General features: G+C 38.2%; 1 protein-coding gene across 1 annotated transcript; it reads right to left on the reverse strand.

Moving 5' to 3' along the window:
• Nucleotides 1-1241: 1241 nt before the first annotated feature.
• LOC110634586 (uncharacterized) lies at nt 1242-4268 on the reverse strand. Its single transcript, XM_058133226.1, has 5 exons — nt 3967-4268; nt 3367-3629; nt 3027-3238; nt 2313-2577; nt 1242-1971 (listed from the first exon to the last, which is right to left on the reverse strand). The coding sequence occupies exons 2-5, from the start codon at nt 3625-3627 to the stop codon at nt 1681-1683; spliced, it is 1029 nt and encodes a 342-aa protein (XP_057989209.1). The 5' UTR covers nt 3628-3629; nt 3967-4268; the 3' UTR covers nt 1242-1680.
• Nucleotides 4269-12486: the final 8218 nt, after the last annotated feature.

A 12486-nucleotide genomic window follows, 5' to 3' on the forward strand; every position in this document is an offset into this window, starting at 1 on the left:
ATATATCGTATAATATATTTTTTAATTATTTCTAAATTATATAATTTTTAATTATAAAGTGCGTATATAATTTAGAATTAAATATGTTATATAATATAATAGTATAAACATATTATTTGGTGATTATAGTATAAGCATATTATAATATGCATTTTAACTATTTTTTAATTATTTAATATTTAACTATAATATAAAAATATATTTACGAATTAATGTATATAATATAACAGTATATTTATAATTAAGAATTATAAGGTAATTTAATATATTTATAACTAAAATTATTTAAAAAAATTATAGAGAAATGAAATATAATATTATGTTATATTTAGTTCTCTCACACACATATATATATTGAAAACATATAATATCTCTAAAAAATACAAAAAAACATATATAAAAATTTGATTCTAGATTTAATACGGTTTTAATATAGTTCTGATTTAATTCTTAGTAAAGAACCAGGATTGAACCAAAATATTAAATAACTTCGATTTAGTAAGTTCCTTTTAGTTCAATAAAGTTCTTCAGTTCGATTCAAAACCTTCGAGAATTATGCATAACCCTAAGTGAAATAACAAAAATGCTACGTCAACCCACCACATCAGCCATACCATCATTATTATTTATTTATATGCCACATTAGTCACTAGTATAGAGTTTAATTAGCAATTTTTTTTTTTAAGTTTAGGGTGGAATTCCAAGTTTTTTTTTTTTGAAAGTTTAAACTTTTTTTTTCTCTAAATAAATATTAATTTTAGTTGCATGGGTAATGTGGCACTTCGATTATCTCATTAACGTGGAAACTGACTGCAGAATATAATTGTGCAGTCCTCAAAAATTCAAATTTTAATTGGTAATTTTTTAATTTAGGCAAATAACATAAACTAAACGGGAACAATAGATATAAATGAGGTCATTAGTTGTTAGTGTTTGATGTTACAATAAAAAATGAAATACATAGGACCAGAGGAAGCCTCCTAAACTGAAAAGGCAAATAACATAAACTAAACGGGAAACAATAGATATAAATGAGGTCATTTTCCAATAGTGTGAATCTCCGGTAAAACCAGAGGTGTTTCGCTTATTAACACTTAAACATCCACTACATTTTGTGCTAATGAATGTTATTTCCTTAGTTTCTCAGTTTCTTTAGCTATGCAGGTTAAATTCTAAGGTAATGCAGAAATCCAGAGGTGAACTTCAATAAGAAACTTGTGAAACTCTGCTAGAAGCCACAGTTCTCAATGGAACACAGAACATTCATATGATATCTTTGCCACGGTTGCAGATAAAATATCTTGTGCAATATGTATAAAGATAGAAAAATATTAGAATCAAGAACAAGGTGTTACATACTATAGAAAGAAATATAAGAGAATATGATTAGATATTCTAGAAGTTGGGTAAGTAAGAAATTGGAGGGAAATGTGGATGAGTTGTTAGGGAGCCAGCTGTTCTGTAGTTGGCAAGCGAGCTGTTCTACAGTTCGCAAGATGAGACAGCTGAGGTAGTTATGAGATAGTTGTTGTATAAATAACTCAGCTATATCTTTCTTGTATTCATTCCAAAATTTACAAGAAATACAATAACTACTCTCTATTCTCTTCTCTCTCTCTCTCTCTTTTCTCTCTACTCTTCTATTCTTTTCTGTTAGAGTTCTCAAACCCTAACACAAGGCTACTTTTCACTGAGCAAAAGAGCCTTCAAAATAGCTTCACTCACCCGAGGAACATAGGGGAACAAGTGTCCAGCACCAGGCAACTCATGGTAGTGAATCCATGGAAGTTTTTGGGCAACATAACGCTGCAATGTTATTGGCACCATCCTGTCTTCATCTCCATGCCATAGATGGACCGAGCCTTCATTGTTAGGAAAAGGATTTTCAATATCCATAGGATCAAATTCCCATTTCCCAAATCCAACCATCAAGTCACGATGTAGGGATTCAAATTCCCCTTGTTGGGTTGCCTTTTCCAAAAAAAAAAAAAATATATGAGAAATGGCAATATATCACGGCCAATGCCATATTCGGCAATATTAATTATTTAGTTATTTTAATAGCTGCCAGCTGTTAAATATTAGTTATTTATATAATGATTTAAAGCAAAAATACTTGATAGTTGTTGAGTCAACTGTTAAATGTAAAAATATTAACATTATCTTGTCGACTCTAGTGAAAACGCTCTTCAACCTTTAGGGTCAAAACACTAAACAGTACTTTAAAAACAGTTGCTGAATAGGGTCTAAATATTATGAGAAAGTGCAACAAGTCAACAATGGCTTGTAATGGTACATAGAGAATGAAGTACCTTGGGTGTTTGACTCCCAGCAACTGTGGAAAGAAGTTCCAGATCTTGTCGAGAGAAAACCTCAGGCCTTCTGGCAGCAACAGCTGATGCAGGGAACCATTTCTGCGTGTTCCACCAGTAGGTTAGCCATGGAGTATAGTGAGCAACACGTAGTGTCCATTGGTCTTGTTGCAGCTGTAGGTAGTACGCCTCTCTAGACAAGTTGGCAGGAAAGCTAGGCCACCAATAGTTGACAACCGGAGCAATCAGTGTTGCCCCTGATAGCCTGTAAGCACCCAAAACACCCAATTTAAACAGATACACAACTAATAACTTCAAAACTAAAACAGATGAGATAGCGCAAAAAAATCAACATTTTCCGATACAACTATCAGAAAAGAACTAGATTCCTGGATTTTTCATGCTTAAAGAAATGAGAAAAATTTAAGTAAAACTACAAATCATATAAACTCTTCCTTTTTTTTTTTGTCATTATTTATGAAGTTCAAACAAGTTTCATATAAAAAAACAGAATCTAAACATATTCCTAACACTAAATAACAAAAAAGAATAATGGTAGTTCAATTTCATAGCACACTATACTTAATTTTTCTCAAATACATTCCAGAAACTATTCTATTTCGTTCATTGTCTATCCCAAATTCCAAACAGGAGAGAGAGAGATTTATGAGGTGGAAATTTGATCACAATGGCAAGTGGGAGGAAAAATCATACCTATGAGGGATGTACTTGAGGCAGCCCCAAACCACCTGGCCTCCCATGGAAAACCCAATTACATAAAAGTTTGATCCCAGTCGTAAATGATCAGCAAGCTCCTCTATATCAGAAGCCAAACTCTTTGGAGTTCGCTTTGAATCTGGATCACTTTCTCCATAACCTGGCCGGTCAAAAGACACAAAATATACACCTAGCTCCTCCCTTACTTCCTGAAAATGAAAAATATAAAGGAAAGAAGATGACTAATTTCTCCAGAAAACTAAAAATAAAAAACCTCTAGATTAATGAAACTTTTAGAATTATTACTAATATAAATTTAAAATAGAAGGTGAAGCACCAGAGGGACTTTTGTTAAACCCCCAATAGCATCTTTGGAGGAGGAAAAGCCATGAACAAAAATGATCTTGTATTTTGCAGTTTCTCTTGATACACCATGCTCCTTATAGGCCAAATGCCTTCCGTCTCTCAGCTTTATTCTAGGTGCCGTGATGGGAGGCCCACCTAGGCTGCCACAAAGCTTGGGAGGCGGAGGGTAGGCAGCCTGATATGCCCATGCCAGGAACCCAATCAACAAAACCACTGCAATTTCCCTGAACATCCCTACAAAGAATTAAAACATTTCTTCAAAAGCTGCGCTAAAGTTGGGGAAATTATCAATTTACCTGACAAAAAATAGTTACCCAGAGCGCGAAGATTACTTAAAATATTAATCAAAACGGATAAAAATTTGTCTAAAAGTTTGGCCAAAACCATTAGATTATAATCAACAAAAGATTAACTGATAAATCGAGTCTAAACAAAGGTATGTAAAAGAAACTTACAAATTAAAGAAAAATCTCCTTAAATTTATGGGAATAGAGACTTTCTAAACTATGACAAATCCACAGAGAGTACTTGAAAAGCAAAAAAAAAAAAAAAAGGGCTGTGTGCAACTTACCTTAAATCACATTGTATGCCCTCAGAAGAGCTTTAAGTACTGATAAGTCATTCCAGAATATTCCAAAAGAAAAAATAAATACCAAGATAAACAAAATTGGCATTCATTCGCTGATGAATTAGGTGAAGAAAATAATTGCTGGCATTCAATTCTTTGATATACTAGTAGATCCATAGTCTCCACAAAGGAAAGTAAAAACCCAGTTCATAATCCATACCTGTTAGATTAATTATCAAGAACTTCAAAACCTGGACCACAAAAATAAAAATGAAGTATGCTAAAAAGTAATGACCTGAAGAGAAGGGAAATGAAAAGAGAGAGGAGACCTGAAAGAAACTGAAGTGGCAAACACCAATTGAACCACCCAAAAAGTAGGCTTTCAAGACTAAAAAGAAACAGCAGAAAAGTAGGAGCTCCAATGACTCCAACGCCTTTAACTGATGGAAGAAAATTAAGACAAAGTAACAGTACCTAATACCTACCAGAAGAAGTTGAAGGTGGGTCCAACATGAGATAGGAAATATCCCAACAACCCTTTGATTTAACCACATATAAGATAAACATTTTTTTTTTAAATACTCAAATGGGGGACCTAACAGCTTCCTTGAACAATATGTTTAACTCAAACCATTTTTTTTTTTTTAAATAAAGAAAGATATAAAATCATCTTACAGCTTGTTTGGATAGATGGGAAGGAAACAGGAAAGAAAATAATCATGAGAAAATAAAATTGATTAGATATTTTTTTTTTAAATAAAAAAAAAATAAGTTATATTTTCTTTTAAAAATCAATTTAGAGAAAATAAGAAATTAAATGGAAAAGTAACCTTTTAATTTGTCAAATTATATAATTATCCCTCTGATTTTATTATCCTTTTTTACATATAATTTATAAAAAAAATAAAATAATAATTTAAATTATTTTCCTTCTACTCTTTCTTTTCCCAAATAAGAAAAAATAAGTTTATTTTCTTTTCATTCCTTTTTTATTTATCCAAACATAAGAAAGAAAAATAAAAAAAAGAGAATAATAATGATTTTTTTCTCTCTTATTTTCTTTCATTTCTTTTAAAATATTCAAATATGGTACTAATCTATGGATAAAAGAAAAATTTTAGAGATTTTTTTAATATGATTAATCTCTGTTAAAATTCGAGGCTTCACAATTGGAGATAGGCAATCTAAATAAAGTAAAAGATTGAAGTTTTAACCCCAAAAATCTTACATTTATTTAAAAATTTTATTCTAAAATAAATTTAATTTGATAAAACTCAACAGTGTAAAAGTTCATTGGTAATTTAAAATTTTTTTTTCAATAATACAAATCATCACCATTAATTAGGACGCAATAACAAATCGTCAACAGCAAGCACAACTAACCCTTCTGCCAGACGGAGATGGAGAGGGTTGATATGAAAAGGTTCTGAACATCATGAATTCTGTCATGAACCCATGGAGGGGATAGGTTAGCCCAACCTTCACTCAAATCAATTCATGAACACATTTTATATCAATCTTTGTCAACTTCATATCAAGCAATGAAGTCGCTTCTCTCCTTTTAAGATCCTTGTGGGATTTGTGAACCAGTTTTCCCTCCATCCAGTTCGATAACGCGGCTCGAATTCAGGACTACCCTTTTTGGGTGAATTTTGAGGGTGAAGGACCACTCAACATTTATTCTATCAACAATATCAGCAAAAACAAAACCACCCTCTTAGCAATTTTTTAATAGGTGTAATAAATTTTGATATTTAGTTACTTTGTGTCTCAAAATTTTTTTGTTGGTCCTTTAAAAAATATTATAAAAAAATGTTAAATATGCATAGAAAGTTGTAATTTTTCATTGACTTGTACTCTTTTATAGTTTATTTTTATGATTTAAATTGAAGTATCAAAATTAAATCACTGAAATCAGAAAATTTACAAAAGTAATTTAAAATTTAAATTATTTATAAAAATAATGTGTTAAAATTATATATTTTGTCAAAATTATACTTGAAACAAAAATATCAATAATAAAAAAATATATCTATTTGATTAGCGTTTTAACAGAATGTGAAAAGAAAATGCAAATTTAATTGATGTTTTAAATAATGCACAAATAAAACTAATGTAACACCCCAAAATTTTAAATTTTATGAGCATTTTTGGTATTTTAATTTTATTTAAATTTTAGGAATTTTTTTGAGATTTTTCGGATTTTAAAAATCGGGTTCGATTTTCCGAAAATATAAACTTTGATGATTTTTAAAAATTAATTTAAAGACCACGTGGCAAAACTAAAAATATATTTTGAGTCTACGTATTTTTAGAGTTTTCAAATTTTTGAATTTTGGACCTCGTTTTGGTCCGAGGCGATAAAAATTCAAAATTTTGTATTCCGAATCGAACCGGCCAAATCGAACCGGACCAGATCGGACCGGTCGAATCGAACCGGCCTTTTCCTTCTTCCCTTTTTCTTCCCTGCGCGCGACGTTCCCTCTCCCTTTTCTCTCTCTTTTCTCTCTCCTCCCCTCCCTGCCAGTCGGCCGCCTCCCTGCGTTCCCCCTCACCGGCCCTCCCGGTATCGGGCCGGCCCCAAGCAATGGCGAAAGCGCTCGACGCCGCCCCTGCGGCCGCGGCGTTTCGGCTTCCGACCAAATCTGGCGATCCGCCACCAATTGGAGCGCGTCTTTTGTATAAAATCATCTACTCGTAGAGAGCATTCCATAGACCACCAGAACGACGAAATCCCACGAGCGGTTTGTCCGATTTTTGCTCGGAAAGATTTTAGCCCATTTCGACTTTTGGGCTAGATTTCTCGAAAACCGTGAATCCCACGAGAAAACCGAGGCTACCAGCACGCTCCATTCGTCAAGAGCTTCGCAACGACATAAATTTCGAATTTTTTCGACACCGTTTTTCGGTGGGTCCCACGGAACTTCGCAGTGTTTTTCCGAGCATTAATGAGTTTAGAAAATTCTGAAAAATTTATGTACTAACCCCCGTGTTATGGGCTTCGTGTAGGTATCCTCGATTCGCGGAAATTCGGCGATTGGCCAAGATGCGAAAGTCCCGAACAGGACCGTTTCCGGAAAGGTCTCCGAATTGGACCGAGGTTTTGGCTAGCCCCCCATTGTCAGACGTCCCGAGCGCGTTCCCGAAGTCGGAATCGACAAAGGTAAACCCGAACCTTGCTTTTTCATAATTTTCTAGTGTTTAAATAGGATTAAAAATTCATAAAATATTTGTGGTAGCTTAGAAAATTACGATTCTTTTTGCAATAGCTTAGTAATATTGCTAAGGACCGCGGGGCAAAGTTTTATAATTTTTAGAGCTTGTTTGGGCAGTTTTTGCAAAAATGATCAATAATAAGGACTAAATTGAAATTTTGCGTATTGTGATGCATGACTGATTTGATGGGCCCAGGAGGGGCTGTGTGATATGATTGAACTGTGGATATATGGATTGTGAATATAGAAGTGTGTTTTGAGCCATTTTGCAGGTTGGGTAGGTCCTAGGTATGGGGGAGACTCTGCCGGATTTTCGGCACGACTTAGGACGTATTGGTCTTTTTCTTTGTTTGTATTGAGTCAAATTTATTAAATGATTGTAATAAAAATTGTCAGGTGAGCGGAATGACCTTCTTCCTCCGCCCAGCCGCCTTAGTGACCATCGTCAAGTCTGTGAGTAAAATATTAATTTTAATTGTAATTTCGATATTATTATATGTTCAGCATGCCCATGCATTACTTATATGCATATATTTATGTAGTTAAACTCTAGGCACGATTTATGTTGCATTCATAACTGTTGATGTGCCATGGATGTTGTTGTGGTAATTTGGAGCAGTGTGCGTGCGTTGGCGTGCGTATGATGTGGTGTGGACTATGGATAGGACGGGGTAGTCACGGCTTGAGTAATTCGCTGGGACCCGATCCTTCGAGGGGTAGTCACGGCTTGAGTAATTCGCTGGGACCCTCGATTTGGTTATTAAGTGGAAGTCCGAGCTTGAGTAATTCGCTGGCACCAGGTTGGATTTAAGAGGGCTGTATAGGGAATCAGCTCCCATATGTTATGATTGATACTACAGGGTGTGTGAGTGCTCCAAATTACCTTTTTGATATTATGATGTGAAAATGTTGTTTATGTTGCATTTCACACTACAGCGTGCATTAGTTACAGATAGTTATAGAGATTATGGTTAAAATTGATATTTTACTCTCTGAGTCGAACGCTCACTCCTGTTCAAAATTTTTACAGGCCACAGGAGGATATTTTTTGAGGTTAACCTGCTTTCTCCCTCGCAGGTCGATTAATAATGTTTGTATAAACTGGTTAAATCTTAGAATTTCCGCATGTGTTAGAAATGTTTATTTGATTTGGGTCTGTAAACTAAATTATTATTTTGGGACCTGTAAACTTAATATGCTATGCATGTTTGATGGATTGGATGAGGGAGCTGAGCTCCCATTTATTATTATGTTGATGAGTATGTGGAGGGTGAACTGAGCTCCCCAATTGACTATATATTGTGTTTACAGGTCGGGTGAGTCGAAAACTCCCCATTGGAAAGTCCATTTTATGGCCGGACTCTGTCCGTTTGTTTTCTTGAAATTGGGCCCAAATGGGCCTTAGAATTGGGTAAATGAACAGTTAGGCTTACTACGGGCCTCGGGGGCTTTAGGCTGGCCCAGGTCCTAGTGCCGGTCCGGCCCATAGGTTGGGTCGTGACAGATGTGGTATCAGAGCTTAGGCTCCAGATTCATAGGGAATAATTGTCTAAAGTGTTGGGAAGAGTCTACTAGGAGTCACATGCGGAAAAATAGGGTCCACATTCGTCTTGCATTGTCGTCTTTGCTTCTAGTTTCTGCTCCATATATTATGTATAAATATGAGTCTATAGAGCTGTGTAATGAGCAGTTTTGAATTTTTGTGGGCTAATGCTGCTGAATTTCAGGAAAATGCGTAGAAGCAGGAGAGCTGCCACTGCACCAGAACCAGATGTGCCTGACGAGGTGTCGGCACAGGATGAGGCGCCTGCCCCGAGGAGGCGGGGTAGGAGGCCTAGAGCTGCTCAAGTAGAGGAGCAGCCACCCCCAGTATAGGATCAGTCCTTTATGGCACAGGGTCCCATGGACCCAATGGCAGCTACTCTAGCTGGGTTGCAGAGAACCATCGATATGATGGCGCAATATATGGTACACCCTCCACAGCAGCAGCAGTCCACCGCACCAAGAGGGGAACCTTATAAACAGATAATTAATTTCAAGAAGTTGGTGCCTGGAACTTATGATGTGTCAGACGATGCATATCCGGTTTTGGATTCTGCAAAGCAGCGAGAGCAGTCTGATTGGTGATAGGAGACTGATAGAGTGTATGCAGCATGTCATGGGGCCTATGCCTAGACAATGGATGAATGACTACGTGTTACCCCGGATGGAGGGTTTGACATGGGCTCAGTTTGTGGAACTTTTTATCAATCGGTTTGTGCCAGAAAGCTTCAGAGATCAGAAGCAGTGGGCCTTTGAGGCCTTAAGACAGAATGGCAGGTCTGTAGATGAATATGCTACAGAATTTCTGGAATTGAGCAGATATGCCCCTACAGCAGTAGCTACAGAAACTATGAAGGTGAAGAGGTTCCTAAAGGGGCTTGACAGGAGGTATGCAAACCTGGCCATGATGTCTGATCAGTCTTTTGATGTGGTGGTTGATCGAGCCAGACAGATTGAGATTAGCTATGCTGTGGATGACAGCGGAAGAGCAAAGAAAAACAGAGCAGAGGGTTCTTCAGGTGTTCCCCAAATGGGTACTCCGGATAGTGGTGGCCAGAGTAATTACAGAGGAAAGGGTAGGAGCAAGAGAAGTGGTTTTAGACACAGACCACGAGGATTCGGACGAGTGCGGATCGGCGGTGGTCACGATTCGAAATCTGGCGATTACAGTGCAGTTGAGATCCTCCTTGGCACCTTGTGCACAGTGTGGAAGAGGACATTAGGAACTTGATTGATGGGATCAGGAGTATGCTTCAGGTGTGGCCAACCAGGTCACTTTGCTAGATAATGCCCCGTGTTCAGCGAGCCACAGATGGGGTCACAAGGTTCTGTTGCGAATGTTCCTCGACAATTGTATCCGGGTGCTTCCAACATGGCAGGCAGTCAGTTCAGTGGCCAACAGGGCCGAGGACAAGGGGGACGTGGATTTGGAGGCAGATCAGGAGGTAGAAGTCGATGTCGAGTTACGCCACTCGGGGTAGGGGTCAAGCTCGAGTTTTCACCACGACCCACCGGGATGCTCAAGCTTCAAATGCGGTTGTGGCGGTATTCTTCAGTGCATTCCTATGAGGCTCGTGTTTTAATAGATCCGGGTGCTACGCACTCATTTGTCTCCCCTGTGTTTGCCATGAGGTTGGGTAGAAACCCTACAACTTTAGAGTGCCCTTTGTCGGTAGCTACCCCGCTTAGTGACAACATAGATGTAGATATGATTTTTTCGGGTAGCCCAGTAGTAGTGGATGGAAAGATCCTCCCAGCAAACTTGGTTCCTCTACCAGTAATGGATTTTGATGTAATTTTGGGGATGGATTGGTTGGCAACTCACTATGCCACTTTAGACTGCAGGAACAAAAAGGTGTATTTCCACATACCTGGTGTGGAAGAGTTTAGCTTTGATGGTGACAGGAGCGTAGCTCCATATAACTTGGTGTCAGCAATTAGTGCCAGAAAAATGTTGAGGCGTGGATGCCAAGGGTATTTGGCATTGGTGAGAGATACATCTGTAGAAGGTGTCAGCATGGGAAATGTTCCTGTTGTCAGAGAATTTATGGATGTATTCCCAGAGGAGCTTCCAGGGTTGCCACCAGGAAGGGAAATAGAGTTTTGCATTGATGTTGTGCCGGGTACAAACCCCATATCAATGCCGCCTTACAGGATGGCACCAGCAGAATTGAAAGAGCTAAAGGAGCAACTACAGGAGCTGTTGGACAAAGGTTTCATACGTCCGAGCACTTCACCCTGGGGTGCTCCTGTTCTATTTGTGAGAAAGAAGGATGGGTCATTGAGGTTGTGTATTGACTACAGGCAGCTGAACAAGGTAACTGTGAAGAACAAGTATCCACTTCCTCGGATCGATGACCTGTTTGATCAGCTCCAAGGGGCTAGATTCTTTTCCAAGATAGACTTGCGATCAGGCTACCATCAGTTGAGAATCAGGAATGAGGACGTGTCCAAAACGGCATTCAGGACAAGATATGGTCATTATGAGTTCTTGGTGATGTCTTTTGGACTCACTAATGCACCAGCAGCCTTCATGGACTTGATGAACAGGGTGTTCAAGCCATTTTTGGACCGTTTTGTCATCGTATTCATAGATGACATTTTGGTATACTCTCGGACCGAGGAAGAACACGTGTGGCACTTGAGGATGGTGTTGCAGACTTTGAGGGAGCACCAGCTATATGCCAAATTTTCGAAATGTGAATTTTGGCTAGAAAGCATCTCATTCTTGGGACATGTGGTTTCTAGTGACGGTATTCAAGTGGATCCCAAGAAAATTGAAGTCAGAATCGATTGGCTTAGGCCTACAACAATCCGAGGTGCGAAGTTTTAGGTTTAGTGGCTACTATAGGCGTTTTGTACAAGATTTCTCCGGGATAGCGGCTCCCTAACTAAGTTGACCGGGAAGAATGTTCCATTCATTTGGACATGGATATTTGTGAGGTGAGTTTCCAGAAGCTCAAGGAGTGTCTAACCACTGCCCCTGTGTTAACACTACCTGTGAGTGGTGAAGGATACACCGTGTATTGTGATGCCTCCAGAGTTGGCCTAGGGTGTGTTTTGATGCAGAATGGAAAGGTAGTGGCTTATACTTCAAGGCAGCTGAAGAGGCATGAGCAGAACTACCCCACCCATGATTTGGAAATGGCGGCTGTAGTCTTTGCACTTAGAATCTGGAGACACTACCTGTATGGTGAAGTGTGCGAGATATACACCGACCACAAGAGTTTAAAGTACATCTTCCAACAGAGGGATTTAAACTTGAGACAGAGGAGATGGATGGAGCTTCTGAAAGACTATGATTGCACCATCGGTACCACCACAGGAAGGCCAATGTTGTAGCAGATGCTTTGAGCAGAAAATCTTCTGGCAGTTTGGCGCACATTTCAGTAGAGAAGAGACCATTGATTCAGGAGGTACATGAGTTGATGGATCAAGGTTTAATCCTAGATCTTTCAGATGATGGGGTATTATTGGCTCACTTTTCAGTAAGGCTAGACTTGAGGGACAGAGTTAGAGTTTCCCAGCACAGAGACCAACAATTGATGAAGATTATAGAAAAAGTACAGCAAGGTGAAGGTGGTGAGTTTGGATTTGCCAATGATGGCGCCCTAGTGCAAGGTTCTAGGATATGTGTGCCCGATGTGGACAACCTCAGGAATGAAATCATGCGAGAGGCACACTACACAGCATGCAGTGTCCACCTGAGTTCCACCAAGATGTACCATGATGTGAAAGATAGCTCTTGGTGGAATGGTATGAAAAG

Source organism: Hevea brasiliensis, chromosome 14 (assembly GCF_030052815.1).
Source record: "Hevea brasiliensis isolate MT/VB/25A 57/8 chromosome 14, ASM3005281v1, whole genome shotgun sequence".
Classification (NCBI taxonomy): domain Eukaryota; kingdom Viridiplantae; phylum Streptophyta; class Magnoliopsida; order Malpighiales; family Euphorbiaceae; genus Hevea; species Hevea brasiliensis.